This window comes from Pristiophorus japonicus, chromosome 12 (genome assembly GCF_044704955.1).
Source record: "Pristiophorus japonicus isolate sPriJap1 chromosome 12, sPriJap1.hap1, whole genome shotgun sequence".
Classification (NCBI taxonomy): domain Eukaryota; kingdom Metazoa; phylum Chordata; class Chondrichthyes; family Pristiophoridae; genus Pristiophorus; species Pristiophorus japonicus.
Window position 1 is genome coordinate 94,557,014 of NC_091988.1, and position 19,988 is coordinate 94,577,001.

Genomic DNA, 19,988 nt, shown 5'->3' on the forward strand with positions numbered 1-19,988 from the left:
TTTTGGAGGAGGAGGGTAGAGTCGGCTTCTGCCTGAGCTGGGGTTGTTTGTGACCTTAGGACCATACCAGCTCTCAGATTGGCTCCCCCTTTTCTTTCTCTCCTGATTTATTCTCTGATATTTTTACTTTCGTAGGCTGATGTCTTTTTGCAACCTCTAGCCATTTAATAAAACATTTATCCATATAATCTTTGTCCCAAGTAGGGTCTCCTCCCCCTTCCTTAGTTATTTTCCTCCATTCTTCGATTAAAGACAATTTAAAACTTCCTCCATATGGCCAGTCCCCATCAGACCAACCGTATAAATCGCTACTAAACGTTACCGCGTATCGGTCATCTCCTGTTTCTTTAATTACAGTGTCCGCCGGCGAGCCGGGTGGCACAATTGGATCTCCTACCTTCTCTCGTTGCTTTACTACCTTACGAATCCTTTTTTCAGTTTTACGCTGCATACTCATTCTTTTAGTTGGAGGGTCGGTTTTCTTCCCTTTTCTAGGAACTGGACGCAAGCATCCTGCTCGACTAGAGCTGTTTCCCATTCTCTCCGGGTGCAGTTTCTCGCGGTGTTTCCTGAAACGAGAGGTTAAGACACGCCCACAAAAATATATACACACACAGTATTTACAAAGCGCTCACCGGTGTCTCTTTTCGGCTCGGCTCGGGTCTCCTTTAGCTTTCTTGTTATTTTAGCTTCTTACGGTAGCTACCCTATGCCTCACCCTTCCGGGATCTAGGCGGCTTGCCCCCTTTTCTAGGACAGCCTAGGCACTTTCCCCCTTAAGCTGGGAAAATCCTTTTAAAATTCCTCTTTTTTCTTTTAAGCCAATTTTTACTTTTAATTTTGTTCGTTTGGGATCTCGTTATCAGAGATCCTGCCGACTACGCCAGAAACTGTCGAGGAAATTTCTAAGTTAAAGTAACTCAAGCGGAGATTTCAGAGTCTTGCTTCAAGAGATTCTTTAATATGTACAGGCGAGATATCTCGGAGAGCTGCTTGGTCCTTACCAAGGCAATACTCTGAAATTCTATAGAAACTTGTTCCATCTTTATACAGAAAAAAAGGAATTTTATCTCTACAATTGACACCTACATTATTCAGGAACATTACCAATTCTAAACAGGGCACAAAGGTCAGTTTACACAGCCCAACAGTATCTTGTCACGTCATTATTCAATCTTTTCGAGGATCAGCAAGATCATCACTAAAAGCCCCTCTTATCAGAGAAATCAGTTTGTCCAGGCAATGGGGGTATCTTAACATATACAAATACCAGATGTACAGCTTTCATGTTATCTGTTCTTTTCTAACAAAGAAGAGACATCAAGTATTTTCTGGCCTTGCAGGATTCTGCAGTCTCAGCACAGAATTAAACTTACTAAAAGGAAGAGAGAAATTTAACCCCTTCCTATATCGTGAACTAAAGTTCTTCCACAAATATGTAGTTCGGGACCTAGACTGTCAGGTCCCTCATTGAAACTCTGTGAACTCATCCCTTAATACTATACTATACTATAGTAACCCAGAGACCTGGACTAATAATCTAGAGAACGAGCATTCAAATCCCATCATTTCAGTTTGAGAATTTGAATTTAGTTAAAACAAATCTGTAAATCGGTATCAGTAAAAGTGAGCATGAAGCTGTTGGATCCGTGTAAACACCCAACTGGTTCACACATTTCCTTCAGGGAGGGAAACCTGCCGACCTTACCCGGTCTGGCCTCACTGTGACGCCAATCCCACACCAACATGGTTGACTCTTACAAAAGCAAAATACTGCGGATGCTGGAATCTGAAATAAAAACAGAGAATGCTGGAAATCTCAGCAGGTCAGGCAGCATCTGTGGAGAGAGAAACAGAGTTAATGTTTCAGGTCGATGACCCTTCGTCAGAACTGGTTGACTCTTAAACGCCCTCTGAGGTAGCCTCGCAAACCATTCAGTTTTGGCAACTCGGGATGGGCAATAAATGCTCGCTTTGCCAGCGACACCCTCATCCTGCAAATTAATGTTTAAAATCCCAATCCTTGGCCTCAGATAATTTATGTAAATGTTGTCGACTGCCTGGGAGCCACAGCGTATAGTTTGTGGATCCTGCTGCCTTGTCTTTGTTTACTAGATAATCATGGTCACTGTCTTTCCATTGTGACCACTGCTGGCCATCGGGTGGGGGATTGTCTTCAATCTGAGGGCGTGGCTCCTCCTTTTCGCCTCTGAAGGTATTGACTCTTCGCTGGAGTGCCATTCCATGGGTGACTGGTCCTTCACTGGTACTTCATCGAAATATCCCCCCTTCTCGTGTGAGCCTAGCTGTTTGGCAATTTATCTACATGGGGCATCTTAGCTGAGCACAATCACTATTTGGGGACGGTCGTGGTTATGGTATAGGGTTACTAACTCTGGTTGGATGTATTCCTGGACTGTCATCATGTGACCTTGCACTCCAACTGCTCCGCCCCCACACTCCCACCCTTGGTTGCCCAACACGTCCATCCTCAAGGCACACCGCCTTCCCATGCCAACTGGGGAGCAAACAAACTCTTTGTTAGCTGATTGGCTGACTCTTGACTCTGTCAAACAGCCGTTTTTCACCATCTCCAATACTCTTATAACTAATAAGCACAATGTTAAAAACAAATGAAAACCAACACACAATCTATTTAATAACCCTACGATTCTTCTCGCAACAGTGTCCTGGAGATCAATCGTGGAGGGTAACCAACCTTATTATGGTACAGTACAACATCCGTGAACCTGAATCCTCAGGACTGAGTCCGTTCCGGTTTTTGGATTTTGATTTTTTTTGGCCGAAATCTGGAATCCTTGATCAAATCCGTGACGGATTTTAGATTTTGCCTCAAAAATGTCCAGTTTTCGGACAATAATTCAGGATTCTGGATAATTCCATCAGCTATGTGCAAAATGTCCAGTTTTTGGACAATTCGGTTTTCGGAGTTCCAGATTAGGGACATTGCACATGTACTAGACTAGTGACTCAAGCATCATTGCCGGGGAGTACCCCCGATCACCCGCCCTGACTTCGGTGGAAACCTGGGACAGGCATATAGAAAGAAAAAAAGATTTGGATTTATGTAGCGCCTTTCACGATCACCAACAGCTCAAAGCGCTTTACAACCAATGAAATCATCATCATAGGCAGTCCCTCGGAATCGAGGAAGACTTGCTTCCACTCTTAAAATGAGTTATTGGGTCACTGAACAGTCCAATACGAGAACCACAGTCTCTGTCACAGGTGGGTCAGATCGTCATTAAGGGAAAGAGTGGGTGGGATTGGTTTGCCGCACGCTCTTTCTGCTGCCTGCGCTTAATTTCTGCATGCTCTCGGCAATGAGATTCGGTGCTCAGCGCCCTCCCGGATGCACTTCCTCCACTTAGGGCGGTCTTTGGCCAGGGACTCCCAGGTGTCAGTGGGGATGTCGCACTTTATCGTGGAGGCTTTGAGGGTGTCCTTGTAATGTTTCCGCTGCTCACCTTTGGCTTGTTTGCTGTGAAGGAGTTCCGAGTAGAGCGCTTGCTTTGGGAGTCTCGTGTCAGGCATACGAACAATGTGGCCTGCCCAATGGAGCTGATCAAGTGTGGTCAGTGCTTCAATGCTGGGGATGTTGACCTGGCTGAGGACGCTAATGTTAGTGCGTCTGTCCTCCCAGGGGATTTGTAGGACCTTGCTGAGACATTGGTGATATTTCTCCAGTGACTTGAGGTGTCTACTGTACATGGTCCATGTCTCTGAGCCATACAGGAGGGCGGGTATTACTACAGCACTGTAGACCATGAGCTTGGTGGCAGTTTTGAGAGCCTGGTCTTCAACACTCTTTTCCTCAGGCGGCCAGAGGCTGCACTGGCGCACTGGGGGCAGTGTTGAATCTCTGCATCAATGTCTGCTCTTGTTGATAAGAGGCTCCCGAGATATGGGAAATGGTCCACGTTGTCCAGGGTCGCACCGTGGATTTTGATGATTGGGGGGCAGTGCTGTGTGACGAGGACAGGCTGGTGGAGGATCTTTGTCTTATGGATGTTTAGCGTAAGGCCCATGCTTTCATACGCCTCAGTAAATACGTCGAATATGTCCTGGAGTTCAGCCTCTGTATGTGCGCAGATGCAGGCGTTGATGTAATGTAGCTCGACGACAGAGGTTGGGGTACTTTTGGAGTGTAGTCACTGTTGCAATATGGGAAACATGGCAGCCAATTTGCGCACAAGCAAACTCCCACAAACAGCAATGTGATAATGACCAGATAATCTGTTTTTGTTATATTGATTGAGTGATAAATATTGGCCAGGAAACTGGGGATAACTTCCCTGCTCTCTTCGAAATAGTGCCATGGGATCTTTTACATCCACCTGAGTGGGCAGACGGGGCCTCGGTTTAACGTCTCATCCAAAAGATGGTATCTCTGACAGTGCAGCACTCCCTCAGCAATGCACTGGAGTGTTTCGCCAAAGTTAGAGGCCAATTGGGGCAATTCCCAAGGAAATTCCCGATGGACGAGTTCAGTCCCCACCATGACAAGTTTAGAAATTCATCGGCTCGAAGGGCCGAATGGCCTACTCCCGCACCTATTTTCTCTGTTTCTATGTTAATAGCACCAGGGACACAAAACAAATGACCATAAAAGCTTGCAGATTGCTGTAAAAACTCAAGTGGTTCACTCATTTCCTTCAGGGAAGGGTGAACTTTTCACCCCTACCTGGTCTGATTTACATGTGACTTCAGTCCCGCACTACGTGGTTGACTCTTAATGTCCTCTGAGGTGGCCTCAGAACAGGAGGAGGCCATTCAGCCCCTCGAGCCTGCGCCACCATTCGCGGGTGATCTGCATCTCCACTCCATTTGCCTGCCTTTGCTCCAAATCCCTTGCTGCCCTTGCCCACCAAAAATTTAAATAAAGCGATCTAGCAAACCACTTATTTGTAAAAACAATTATTTCATAGGAAAAGGCCCACCACCATGTTTCCGTTAATGTTTTTTTGAATGCGCGGCCCATTCAGAATACCGCGCCTGTGGGGTTTCTCACATTGAAAAGCCGGCAGCTGGCTGTGCGGCAGTTCCAGGGAGCTCAGCCTCTCAGCTTAAAGGGAACGTTGCCCACCACCAGCTCCTCAAGGCATCTAGGGATGACCAATAAATGAAGCCACAAATCACATGCCGTGTCTTAGCTGCCTAGGCCCCAAGCTCTGGAACTCCCTCCTATTGTGTCTGTGAGCACTCTAGTAATGACTCCACAAGGCAAAGTATTGTACTTGAACTGTGGTGATCTTAGTCCATTTATTACACCTCCTGAGTGAGGGTACAGCATGGTGAGCTCCCTTTTATACCTGGTTACCTGTCGTGTACAGGTGACCCCTAGGTCTCCACCAGTTGCACCCTCTGGTGGTACAGCATTGTGTATACAGTGTGAAGATACATCCAGTAGTCTTATGTAACTGTACATTGAGTGTACAGGGAGTGATGTTGTGTTATACATACACAACATTACTCTCCCCTAAGTCTTGTGCCACTGGCCTTTGCATTATATGCTCTGGCCCTAGACTTGAGTGCCCAAACCCTTTGCACCTTGTCTGTGCTTTGGCTTGGCTCTCTCCCTGTTTCCCTCCAAGTCCTTATTGCCACAACATTGGGAAATGGTCAGCAGTGGACGGTTTGAGGTTGTAGTGGGGGTTGAGTGGGTTCTGGGTGTGATCCATGTGTGTCCATGGCTACATACATCCATTTCCCCGCTCCCATACCATGGGTGTGGCTCAACACCTGCATGTGCTTACATGTACAGAAAGAATGAACAAAAAAAACATAGGATTAGTTACATCACTGTTTGGGTTCTGCAGTATTGGAACAAGTACATTTTACAGGTAAGGTACATACATGGTATCACAGTCTTGCCCCTGGAGTATAGGTGCAGATGGGTGAGGACACTAGTTCCAGAGTAACCGGACTGTGTCCAGGTTGTCTGATGGCGGCACTGCGCACCCTGCCAGCTGGGTGGGCTCGGATCGCTCACCTGGCTGAGTCTCCGGGCCTTTGCTGTTGCCTAGTGGTGGGCAGAGCCCCAGGAGTGTGTGGGCCTCCCTGTCCTCCTTTGAGGGCTGCGGTGTCTCTTTGCTGCCCTTCAACGATAGTGGGAGCCTGGTCATCCCAGGTCCCATCGGGAAAGTTGGAGGGTGCTCGTCTCTTGCTCCTGGTACTGGCCCTGGTGGACAGAGAAGTAGAGCCGATCAGGGGCAGGATACCAGTGGTGGTGCCTTTGCCGTCCACTGACCATTGGCCATGCAGCTGGTATGCTCCCTCTGTATGTGGCCACGCTCCCTGGGGCATCATATTGGTCCCGGAGGCGCAGGCTACACGATCGGTTAGCCCGCTGGACCTGGGCGCTTCTGACGGGAGGTTGCCTTTGGTTTTGTCGGCATGCACGTAGAACCCGGCTTCGCATATCATCACTTGATTTACTCTCACAATACATTGGGTCAGATCGCAATTGCCCGACTTATCATGGTTAGTTACATTTACATACTTGAATTTGTCAATTACATCTCTTACATATGTATCACCGGCATCGCTGTATAAAGAGTGGAACTGTCCCTTTAATTGTGATGGGTTGCCGGTCTCCTTTGAGAGGGCCTTGCAGTCTTTACCCCAATCCGGTTTACTGCTCGGCATCACGTGTTGCTCCATCAACGCTGCCCCTCGTGGTCTGGCCATCTTTACTTCAGGTGCTTCACCTCGTGGTTCAAACCCTATCTTCTTTCCCTCCACGAGGTAGGCTGCGGTGATCCTTTTCTCCCCAGGTTCTGCCACGGAAACAGGGAAGTTGCCTTCTGCGCCGATTTTCTTCCTCCAGAGTCCTGCCACTGGGGCCTGGAAGGTGAGGTCGGGACGTTTCGGCTGGATCATCTCGCCGTTGGGTTGAGCGGTCTGGGTCGTCGCCACGCAGTCGAATTGAGTGGCTGGTTTTTCAGGTGCTGCGCTGGATCCAACTTTGGGGCCGTGGAGGACGTCGATCGCCGGAGGCTGGAGGTTTTCCCAGCTCCAACGGATCTTTTCCATCCATCTTCTTCCTAGCAGCGTTGGACCATCACCAGCAACGATCCACAAAGGTAACTTGTGCATCGTGCCGTCATGGGATACCTAGATATCCACGCTGCCAACGACTGGATGGTGTCATTTGTGTAAATGAGCAGCTTCACTTGGATCGGTATCATTTTAGGTCGTTCGACTGGATTGTGCAGAGTTTCTCAAAGGCCGCCTGATTCATCAGTGACTGGCTCGCCTCTGTGTCCACCTCCATTGTGACTGGAACACTGTTGATTTCGACTTCCATTTTCAACGGGGAACTCTCGATGGTGCAGGTAGACACTCCGTATACCTCATCGTGGGGCTGAGCTGCCTCATGGACTCTCTCTTCATCGTCGCTGGAGTCTGGATGATCGGCCAACTCTTCATCGACTTGGTGAGTACAATTTCTCTTGCACATTCGCTGGAGGTGGCACTTCGTGTTACAGCCTTTGCATGAATAGTCTTTATAACAGCACTGGTGGGGCCCTGTGATTTCCTCCACAGTGCCAGCATGGGGCTGGCCGGTTGGCCCCACGTGGCAGACTCAGGGTTGCGGGACTCAGGGTTCTGTTCTCTCTTCCCTGAGAGAGACTGCTGGCAGCAGCCTTGCCTCTAAAAGGCACCAGTCAGTTCACAGTACTTGCCGGGTTAGAATCCAGGGGGTGAGTCATCCGCTTGGAATCGCAGGCCGAGATCATGAATGCCTGGCTGACGTTAATTGCCTTCTGCAGGGTGACCGTGATGTTCACAGAAAGCAGCCTGTGGAGAAGGCCCTCGTGGCCGATTCCAATAACGAAGATGTCCCGCAGCGCTTCGGTGAGGTGGTCACCAAAATCACATGGTGCAGCCAATCGTCTGAGATCTGCAGCATATTTTGCGATTTCTTGGCCTTCGGGCCGCCAGTGTGTGTAGAACCGGTGTCTGGCTGTGAGGATGCTCTCTTTAGGTTTGAGTTGTTCCAGTATCATCGTTACGAGCTCCACATATGTTTTGGTCATTGTCTTCGCTGGGGCTAGCAAGTCCCTGACGAGGCCATAGACGGTGGGCCCACAACTACTGAGCACAATAGCTCTGCGCTTATCAGCCAGTGAGGTCGGGTTGTCTCCCGCCAGGCCGCTCGCAATGAAAAAGTGTTTGAGCCTTTCCACAAAGGCCTCCCAATCTTCCCCATCGCCGAATTGTTGAAATGTGGCAAGGTTAGCCATTTTCACGTGGAAATTTGTAATCTCTTCGCCAGTTATTGTGCCTGTAAGCACTCTAGTAATGACTCCCCGAGGCAAGGTATTGTACTTGAACTGTGGTGACCTTAGTCTATTTATTGCAACTCCTGAGTGAGGGTACAGCATGGTGAGCTCCCTTTTATATCTGGTTACCTGTCGTGTACAGGTGACCCCTGAGTCTCCACCAGTTGCACTCTCTGGTGGTACAAGCATAGTGTATACAGTGTGAAGGTACATCCAGTAGTCTTATGTAACTGTACATTGAGTGTACAGGGAGTATACTTATATTATACATACACAACACCTCCCTAAACCTCTCTGCCTCTCTACCTCGCTTTCCTCCTTTTAAGATGCTCCTTAAAACATACCTCTTTGACCAAGCTTTTGGTCATCTGTCATAATTTCTTCTTGTACGGCTCAGTATTAAATTTATTTGTTTTGTCTTAAAACACTCCTGTGAAGCGCCTTGGGACGTTTTACTATGTTAAAGGCGCTATATAAAGACAAGTTGTTGTTGTTGCATTGGAGAGGGTGCGAAGAAAAGCAGCGGAAACGATCTCAACTGTAACGGAGATAAGTTGTGAGGGAAGGTTAGAGAAACTCCAGTTCTACAGTCTCGAGGGACGAAGGACAATGAGAGAGCTGATTAAGGGATGGAGAAGGTTAATGGGATAGATAAGGTGAGCCCAAAATGGTACTTCAAGTTCAACCAGGAAAATCGGACCAGAAAATAAGAACATAAGAAATAGGAGCAGGAGTAGACCATTTGGCCCCTCGAGCCTGCTCCACCATTTAAGAAGATCATGGCATATCTGATCATGGACTCAGCTCCACTTCCCTGCCCGCTCCCCATAACCCTTCACTCCATGCTCGCTCAAAGATCTGTCTATCTCCACCTTAAGTATATTCAATGACCCAGCCTCAACAGCTCTCTGGGGCAGAGAATTCCATAGATTTACAACCCTCAGAGAAGAAATTCCTCCTCAGCTCAGTTTTAAATGGGCGACCCCTTTTAAAATGTTTATTTAAATCAGTGGAAAGTAACATCTCAGATATCAGCAAGAACCTTCTTACTTAAAGAGTGATAATTGTTTGGGATAATCTGCTAGATAATATCATTGGTGACCTAATAGAGGTCTTTAAAATTATGAAAGGTTTTGATAGAGTGGATACAAAGAGAGTGTTTCCATTGTGGGGAAGAGCATAACTAGAGGCCATCAACATCAGATAGTCACCAAGAAATCCAATAGGGAATTCAGAAGAAAATTCTTTACCCAATGAGTGGTGAGAATGTGGAACTCACTACCACAGGGAGTGGTTGAAGAGAATAGTATAGATGCATTTAAGGGGAGACTAGACAAGCATATGAGAGAGAAGGGAATAGAGGGTTATGCTGATAGATTTAGATGAGGAAAGGCGGGAGGAGGCTCGAGTGGAGCATGGATTGGTTGAACCGAATGGCCTGTTTCTGTGCCGTGTATCCTATGTAAAAACATTCAGGATGTAAATACAGTTACATGGTGTACTGGGAGAATTAGTGTAATGGAGAATCATGCTTCAAGGGACTGAATGACCTTTTCCCATCTCCGACTCTCTCATTTTATTATATAGATAATATATCTCGCCGAGAATGTACTGGGTGATACCAATGAAGGAATGCTTATGGTGCTCGTACAACGTTTCTCCAGATGCTGTTTTTAGCGGAGGCGTTAACCCCTTTTAAAATAAACCAGAAATTTCTTATTGCACAAGTTCTACCTCATCCAAAACTCCTCTGTCCGTATCCTGTCCAATCATCATAGGCGGTCCCTGGAATGAGGATGACTTGCTTCCACGTGAGTTCACAGGACCTGAACGCCAATGGAGGGGTGGAAGATGCCTGTGAGTGAATTTTTTTTAACGTGTGGTGACCGTTGCACATTAGCCACCACTTGACAGAGCTAGGCCTTTATCCTGTCCCACACTGTGTTTGACTGACTGTCATCAGGCACTCGTTCAACCCCACCTCCTTACCCTCCTGTCCACCAAAACATTGAGTTTAAAATCTTCATCTACATCATCAGGTCCCTCCGAAGCCTCGCTCTACTCAATTTCCTGCAAGCTTCCCCAGCAATACATACCCTCCCACACCCTTGGATCCCCCCGACGTCACACTGACACATATGCAGGAAGGTGGAAAAAGAGAGAAAATGGGAATACACACTGTCAGCTGTGGCTCAGTGGGTAGCACTCTCGCTTCTGAGTCAGAAAGATGCGGGTTCAAGTCCCACTCCAGTGCAGTGCTGAGGGACTGCTGCAGTGTCGGAGGTGCCGTTTTTTGGATGGGACATTAAACCAAAGCCCCGTCTGCCCTCTCAAGCGTATGTAAAAGATCCCAAAGCACTATTCAAAGACTGGAGCAGCGGAGTTCTCCCTGGTGTCTTGGCCAATATTAAAGCAGATTATCTGGTCATTATCCCATTGCTGTTTGTGGGATCTTGCTGTGCACAAATTGGTTGCTGCGTTTCCTACATTACAGCAGTGATGACACTTCAAAAAGTGCTTAATTGGCTGTAACGCGCTTTAGGTCATCTGTAAGTCATGAAAGGCGCTATATAAATGCAAGTTCTTCTTTACTGATCTGGCAAAGGAATTGATTCTTTTAAGAGACGGGAACATATGGGCCTAGAAATTCGAGTAGGCTGGAAGCCTGCCAGTTACAGCGCCGGCCAAGGCTCACGGCCACCCGCAGAAAGGGCGCAGGCAGTCCCGGTATTTTGGTGCCGCCCGCTAATTTACACGAGCGGAGCGGAGACTCTGTGGTGCGACGCGCTCTTTCCAGCGCGAAGCCCAGCAGGAGGCCGAAGGTCGCGTGTTACCTCTTGGATTTAGGGAGAACAAGGAACAAACGAGTCAGCCTGTAGCCCATCCACGGAACAGTTGCTGTATTTATTCCAGCAATTTACCTGCCACCCGCTCACCAATCTATCAATATTACAATATTGCATTCAGCTCTTGTAGAGAAAGCTCTTGTCATTTAAAATTCATCAAAGTGACGCAAGCAAAGCTCCCGAACCTACCAATGGAAGTGTGTTATCCTTTAAATCAGCTCCGGCTCCGGCTCGCAACATTTCTGCAGAGCAAAAAGGGGTTCGGCAACTTGTTTATTCTTTTGTGGTGAGTGTGTCGACTGCGCTGGGAAAGTCTGTGGTTTGATCGATCTCCGATGGAGGTGGTGAATTATCTGGTGGCAATGATCATTTATAATGACCTATCGACGTTTGCTTCATAAAACGATGACCATTTTGGTTTCAGTCACAAACTGTTACGAATGAGTCTGCTCTCGTCTCCCCCACCTGCAATCAGCCATGTGCCATTAAAACCAGAGGTGACTGTAGTAGACCTCGTCCTCAGAACTAGATCCTTTCCATCAAATTAAACACCCATAGCTATGTGTACCTGAGAGCAGATATAGCATATGTATAATGGTCAAATGCTGTCAGCTGCTGCACGCACGGACTCGCTTTGGAGAGGGCAGTAAGAGGAGCGGCCAGCTCCAAAATGTATGAACGGGCATCAATTCAGCATTGCACACTAATTGATGTCACGTTCTTACTAATTAAAATACATTCTGCGAGCGCAGGCAACGGCAGCGCTGCCAATTTGCCAAAAATGATGGTTGCCACAGTACCTGCCGGCAGTGGGCGAAAGTAGCACTTACACTTCCAAGTTCTAGGCCGGGGTGTTTAAGCTGCTCAATAGAAGCTTGTGGGTTTGCTTTCCTCAGCCACATATAACGAGCTTTCTTCCTTTGTCTTTCTTCTTCTCTCCCGAAAACCTTTCCAACCGATACCTTCCGGATCCAGATGTGGGCTAATGCAGGTGGGTGATCGAGTTCTCTCCATCAACGGCATGCCAACCGAGGATGGGACCCTAGAGGAGGCCAACCAGCTGTTACGAGATGCGGCTCTCGCAAACAAAGTTACGCTGGAGATAGAGTTTGATGTAGCAGGTACGTTGCAATCTAGAGAAGTGCTTGAAACCTGACTGTGAGGCCTGTGAGCATCAGAGGGTGGGGGGGGGGAAATAGGCATTTTAATAGAATTCCCATCGGGCAGATGGCCAACATGGTTAGCTCGCTGCGACTGGCAGCTGTCACTAACTGCACGGTAGAGTATTTACAAGGAAGGCCACAGACTGTCACTGGCAATATGGAAGTAGGCTGTATTGCACGAGTGACTGGTTGAAACCAAATCGGGCACAAATGCGATGCCTGAAGGCTATAGATGCCTGGTGTCCAAGGTTCGTTCGTGGGCCATATCTAGCCCCGCACACCCTGGCACTCAAGTCCACAAAGTCGAGATGACCCCGTTCTGTTTGTGCTTATATTTCTTACCCTGTTTGAGTTTTATGATGAGTTTGAAAAGGGCTGTCCTTCTGTCTGTTGGCTCATTGGTGAGCTAAGTCCTGAATCAGAGCACTGAAATCGGTTAGTAACAGCAAGCTGAGCTGTCTACAAATGAATGGGAACGTGCGTTTAAACTTTATATTGTCGATTCTACCCGTTTCTGCTCTTCGTGTGTCAGGAATTCAGGCTCGGAGCTCGGCACATTCTACACTGTCTTTGGGCCGATGAAATGCAAGGGTATATATATATCAGGAAAGGATGAACAGCTGGGTCTCTTTTCTCTTGAAAAAAGAAGGCTGAGGGGTGACCTAATAGAGGTCTTTTAAAATTATGAAAGGTTTTGATGGAGTGAATAGAGTGAGCATGTTTCCACTTGTGGGGAAGAGCATAACTAGAGGCCATCAATATAAAATAGTCACCAAGAACTCCAATAGGGAATTCAGAAGAAACTTTATCCCCAAAGAGCGGTGAGAATGTGGAACTTGTTACCACAGGGAGTGGTTGAAGTGAATATTATGGATGCATTTATGGGGAGACTAGACAAGCATATGAGGGAGAAGGGAATAGAGAGTTATGCTGACAGTTAGATGAGGAAAGGCGGGAGGAGGCTCGAGTGGAGCATAAACGCCGGCATGGGCTGAATGACCTGTTTCTGTGCCATGTATCCTGTGTAAAGGCAAAAGCTTGAACACTCCTGATGGGGGTTAATCACGAAGGTTTGGTTCTTGTGCATGGGCCCACCATGAGTGGGTGTAAAGGTACCATGCACCTATGTAGATATTCTGTAGGTGTGCCTGCAGTCCCACAGTTTCATGTTGGGAGGTTGAGTACAGGCTTTGTTGAGGGGCACTGTTTGTTTAGTTGGGCAATTCCCTTGCTCTCGGGGGGGCACGGTGACATCCTGGCCCTGGTTAGCACTGCATTCCTCACTTGCAAAGAGCCAGCACAGGCATGATGGGCCGAATGGCCTCCTTGTGTGCTGTACCTCCAGTATTCTGTGCTCCCTCTGCTGGATACAGAAGCAATTACATAATAGAACCCAGAAAGTGCTGGTGGTGATCTGTGTTGGAACTTTTAACGCACATTATGACATTCCTCTGCTACAGTATTTCAGAGAAGGAGTTAACTGGTTGAAATAAAGAAACTGCATTAAACTAGTGGGCACAAGAATGTATTACAAATGTGTTAAATGTTTATCTATTATTGTCAGACATAATTTTTAGAATATTTCTGGGGAAATCAAAACACAAATAGAGTACGGAGCAAATAGATCTTAAGCACTTAATTTTCACTCAAAAAAAACTTTAAAAAAAAAATCACCTGTTGATCAGCACCAAGCCCCGAAACCTCCCTCGGGAGCCGGCGCCTCACAACTTGAGCCTCCTGGGGGAGATCCCCTCCGTGCCTTTCAGTTCTACGCAGAGGGGATTCCTATACGGGCTGCTCTTGCACACTCTCCATTTTGTCATCCTCGTCTGCCGTCCAGACACGCTATAGCGCACAATCTTGCCGTTCGGAGGAGGTGGGGTTTCCCAATGGAGTGCACTCTACACGGGAGTCCTCCCTCTATTTATTGGAGGCTTAGCCTGGAGGTTGTTGCACGGAACAATCCTGTGCAATAAGTTTTTAAGTCGGTTCATGGGCTCCCAGGCTGCCTGCAATTTCTGCGGTCTAGAGAAGCCTGTGTTTCATGTTTATATAGAGTGTGTCAGGTTGCAGACCCTCTTCCATTATTTGAAGGGACTGCTCCTCAAATTCTGGTTGCACTTTAGTCCCTGATCCTGATCTTTGGGCATTGTGTGCAGAGGGGAGCGGGCAGGTCGGAAGGTCTCCTCATAGGACTACTCCTCGGCATGGCCAAGGTGGCCATTAACCGGTCCAGGCAGTGGGCGGTTGAGGGGGTTGTTTAGCCCGTTCTTTCACGGTTATATCCGAGCCAGGGTTTCCATGGAGATGGAGCACGCGGTGTCCACCGGTACGCTCGCGGCCTTCCGCGAGAGGTGGGCGCCAGAGGGACTGGAGTGCATCATTGCCTCCGGCAACCAAATTTTAATTTGAACAATTAATGTAAAAAGTTAATTTGTTTAATTTGTTGATTTTTAGTGCCCCTTTAATAAGGGGGCACTTAATTTATTGTTTTACAAAAATAGTTGTCGAGCTGTTGAGTTGGGAGTGGCTTAGCCAGTCACGTGATGTTCACAAGACTCAATAAAACCCCAGTCAATTGGGTTCAGGGGGTCCACGATGAGGCAGGTGGTTGTGAGCCTGGTGGATGAACTGTAATGTGTAGTGTGATTGTTAAACCTTTGCTAATCAACTGGTTCGTAATGACAATGTATTGCTATGAATTATTAAGCAAAGAACCCTTGAAGCAGCTACATTACACCTGGCATCTTATACTTCATCTCCTGTCTTTTTTTCTCTTCCACAGAATCTGTTATTCCCAGCAGTGGGACCTTCCATGTGAAACTTCCCAAGAAGAGAGGGGTTGAGCTTGGCATTACCATCAGCTGTGAGTAGAGTCTCCTTCAGCTCCAGATCTTGCTTGGGGAGTTGTGTGAACACTTTAGAACTGAGTGAATCCTGCTCCTGTAGATTAGTGAATCAACCTGTGTCTTCATTGTGTTGTCTTAAAAGCCAAGGCTCAGGGAATTTCTTACATCACTAAGTCATGCTGAATTTCAGTTGAGACATTAAACCTAGGCCCTCGACTTCACTCTCAGGCGGACATAAATGTTCTGGCCAGCATTTATCCCTCAATCAAAACAGATGATCTGATCATTTAACTCATTTGTGTTTGTAGGAGCTTGCTGTGCGCAAATTAGCTGTTGTGTTTTCTATATTACAACTGTGACTACACTTCAAAAGTAATTCATTGGTTGTAAATCGCTTTGGGGCGTCCTGAGGATGTGAAAGGCGCTATATAAATGCAAGGTCTTCTTTCTTTTCAGAGGTGGTTCAGGAAATATTCAGTATTTGGGGGTTTTCAGAACCAGCTGCTGTCCTCAGACAACCAGCTCTGCTGAAAGGGTAGAGGTCATGTCAGTCTGGAGGTTAGATAGTTTGGATGCACAGGCTTCTGCACAGGTTCCCTCCACTTCTCCTCATCTCACACGTGATATAAAAATGACGAAGGAGCCAGACTTATCCGGAGGCTTTCCGCTTGGCCTCTGAGTGATTGTGGGACACCCTGGCACTGAGCTGGGCGCGGTTTCCCCTCTCTCGGTTGGGGAGATGTAATATATTATTCTTCATTATATCATCATCATAGGCAGTCTCTCGAAATCAAGGAAGTCTTGCTTCCACTCTAAAAGTGAGTTCTTCGGTGACTGAACAGTCCAATACGGGAATTACAGTCTCTGTCACACGTGGGACAGACAGTGGTTGAAGGAAAGGGTGGGTGGGGAGTCTGGTTTGCCGCATGCTTCTTCCGCTGCCTGCGCTTAGTTTCTGCATGCTCTCGGTGACGAGAATCGAGGTGCTCAGCGCCCTCCCAGATGCTCTTCCTCCACTTTGGGCAGTCTTTGGCCAGGGATTCCTAGGTGCTGGTGGGGATGTTGTACTTTAGCAAAGAGGCTTTGAGGGTGTCCTTGAAACATTTCCTCTGCCCACCTGGGGATCGCCTGCCGTGTAGGAGTTCCAAGTAGAGCGCTTGTTTTGGGAGTCTCATCACTCTTCGGCTGCCTGAGGAAGAGAGTGTTTGAAGATCATGCCCTCAAATCTGGCACCAAGCTTATGGTCTACAGGGCTGTAGTGATACCCACCCTCCTGTATGGCTCAGAGACGAAGACTATATACAGTAGGCACGTCAAATCACTGGAGAAATACCACCAATGATGTCGCCGCAAGATCCTGCAAATCCCCTGGGAGGACAGGCGCACCAATGTTAGCGTCCTCGATCAGGCCAACATCCCCAGCATCAAAGCACTATATTCTTACTACACCACTAACAAACACACTCTACACAAGATGGCTCTCACAGAAACTGTCATCATGTGACTTTGCCACATGACCCTTTTATTGTTATACATCAGTAGTTGCATTATCACAGTAGTCCACTAGGTGGAGCAGTAGTCCACTAGGGGGAGCTCTATTGCAGGAGGCTAACTATAAATCTCAAACCAGCTGCCCAGGTTAGTTTGCACAAGATGCCAACTAACCGATGCTCCAACTGAACATCAGAAAGACCAAAGCCATGGCCCTTGTCATGGGCCGGCGATTTCCACGGTGCTGCTGCCACTCCACTGTCATCACTTCACAGGAAGTCCGTGGAAACGCATAAATGGGGATCCTGTTGCACTTCCAGCGACACAGCAGAAACAGCCATGAGGAAATTTCCAGCCATAACCCTGGCCATTGGTTCCATCCCCGTTCCGCAGCCATTCAAAAAGTTAGTGTGCAGGTACAGCAAATAATCAGGAAGGCAAATGGACTTTTGACCTTTATTGCAAGTGGGGGGGGGGGGGGGTAGGGGGTAGAGTATAAAAGCAGAGAAGTCCTGCTACAACTGTACAGGGTACTGGTGAGGCTACACCTGGAGTACTGATGCAGTTTTGGTCTCCGTATTTAAGGAAGGATATCCTTGCATTGGAGACTGTTCAGAGAAGGTTCACTAGGTTGATTCTGGAGATGAGGGGGTTGACTTATGAAGATCGGTTGAGTAAGTTGGGCCTATACACATTGGAGTTCAGAAGAATGAGAGATGATCTTATCGAAACATATAAGTTAATGAGAGGGCTCGACAAGGTGGATGCAGAGAGGATATTTCCACTCATAGAGGAAACTAAAACTAGGGGACATAGTCTCAGAATAAGGGGCCGCCCATTTAAAACTAAGATGAGGAGGAATTTCTTCTCTCCGAGGGTTGTAAACCTATGGAATTATCTGCCCCAAAGAGCTGTGGAGGCTGGGTCATTGAATAAATTTAAGGCGGAGATAGACAGATTTTTGAACGATAAATGAATAAAGGGTTATGGGGAGCAGGCAGGGAAGTAGAGCTGAGTCCATGATCAGTTCAGCCTTGATCTTATTAAATGGCGGAGCAGGCTCGAGGGGCCAAATGGCCTACTCCTGCTCCTATTTCTTATGTTCTTATGTTCGCTCAGGCTGAATCAGACCATGCGAAACCAAGGCATCCTGTTCAACCCAGGCCCGAGCCTCAAACCTCACTCGCGACCCATCACCAGACCGCTTACTTCCCCAACATAGAATCAGAGAAACATAGAAAATAGGTGCAGGAGTAGGCCATTCGGCCCTTCGAGCCTGCACCACCATTCAATAAGATCATGGCTGATCATTCACCTCAGTACCCCTTTCTTGCTTTCTCTCCATATTCCTTGATCCCTTTAGCCGTAAGGGCCATATCTAACTCCCTCTTGAATATATCCAATGAACTGGCATCAACAACTCTCTGTGGTAGGGAATTCCACAGGTTAACAACTCTCTGAGTGAAGAAGTTTCTCCTCATCTCAGTTCTAAATGGCTTACCCCTTATCCTTAGACTATATACCCTGGTTCTGGACTTCCCCAACATCGGGAACATTCTTCCTGCATCTAACCTGTCCAGTCCCGTCAAGATTTTATATGTTTCTATGAGATCCCCGCTCATCCTTCTAAACTCCAGTGAATACAGGCCCAGTCGATCCAGTCTCTCCTCATATGCCAGTCCTGCCATCCCGGGAATCAGTCTGGTGAAACTTCGCTGCACTCCCTCAATAGCAAGAACATCCTTCCTCAGATTAGGAGACCAAAGCTGAACACAATATTCCAGGTGAGGCCTCACTAAGGCCCTGTACAACTGCAGTAAGACCTCCCAGCTCCTATACAAAAGAATCCCCTAGCTATGAAGGCTAACATACCATTTGCCTTCTTCACCGCCTGCTGTACCTGTATGCCAACCTTCAATGAATGATGTACCATGACACCCAGGTCTCGTTGCACCTCCCCTTTTCCTAATCTGCCGCCATTCAGATAATATTCTGCCTTCACGTTTTTGCCACCAAAGTGGATAACCTCACATTTATCCACATTATACTGTATCTGCCATGTATTTGCCCACTCACCTAACCTGTCCAAGTCACCCTGCAGCCTCTTAGCATCCTCCTCACAGCTCACACCACCACCCAGTTTAGTGTCATCTGCAAACTTGGAAATATTACACTCAATTCCTTCATCTAAATCATTAATGTATATTGTAAATAGCTGGGGTCCCAGCACTGAGCCCTGCGGCACCCCACTAGTCACTGCCTGCCATTCTGAAAAGGACCAGTTTATCCCGACTCTCTGCTTCCTGTCTGCCAACCAGTTCTCTATCCATGTCAGTACATTACCCCCAATACCATGTGCTTTAATTTTGCACACCAATCTCTTGTGTGGGAACTTGTCAAAAGCCTTTTGAAAGTCCAAATACACTACATCCACTGGTTCTCCCCTAGGTCCACTCTACCAGTTACATCCTCAAAAAATTCCAGAAGATTTGTCAAGCATGATTTCCCTTTCATAAATCCATGCTGACTTGGACCCATCCTGTCACTGCTTTCCAAATGCACTGCTATTTCATCTTTATTAATTGATTCCAACATTTTCCCCACTACTGATGTCAGGCTAACCAGTCTATAATTGCCCGTTTTCTCTCTCCCTCCTTTCTTAAAAAGCTACCCTCCAGTCTATAGGAACTGATCCAGAGTCGATAGACTGTTGGAAAATGATCACCAATGCATCCACTATTTCTAGGGCCACTTCCTTAAGTACTCTGGGATGCAGACTATCAGGCCCCGGGGATTTATTGGCCTTCAATCCCATCAATTTCCCTAACACAATTTCCCGCCTAATAAGGATTTCCTTCAGTTCCTCCTTCTCACTAGACCCTCGGTCCCCTAGTATTTCCAGAAGGTTATTTGTGTCTTCCTTAGTGAAGACAGAACCAAAGTATTTGTATAACTGGTCTGCTGTTTCTTTGTTCCCCATTATAAATTCACCTGAATCTGACTGCAAGGGACCTATGTTTGTCTTCACTAATCTTTTCTCCTCACATCTATAGAACCTTTTGCAGTCAGTTTTTATGTTCCCAGCAAGCTTTCTCTCATACTCTATTTTCCCTCTTCTAATTAAACCCTTTGTCCTCCTCTGCTGAATTATAAAATTCTTCTAGTCCTCAGGTTTGCTGTTTTTTCTGGCCAATTTATATGCCTCTTCCTTGGATTTAACACTATCCTTAATTTCCCTTGTTAGCCACAGTTGAACCACCTTCCCCATTTTATTTTTATTCCAGACAGGGATGTACAATTGCTGAAGTTCATCCATGTGATCTTTAAATG

At 47.1% G+C, this 19,988-nt stretch overlaps 1 protein-coding gene across 1 annotated transcript in view; it reads left to right on the forward strand.

The window, feature by feature from the left end:
• The window catches only part of grip2b (glutamate receptor interacting protein 2b), a gene marked incomplete at its 5' end in the record, with an annotated part of 696,297 nt that overhangs the window by 606,825 nt on the left and 69,484 nt on the right, over positions 1-19,988 (forward strand). The window contains 2 exons of the mRNA XM_070895762.1: positions 12,131-12,276; positions 15,104-15,184. Of these exons, the coding sequence (XP_070751863.1) occupies positions 12,131-12,276; positions 15,104-15,184 (227 nt within the window). The remainder of the gene's footprint in view (positions 1-12,130; positions 12,277-15,103; positions 15,185-19,988) is intronic.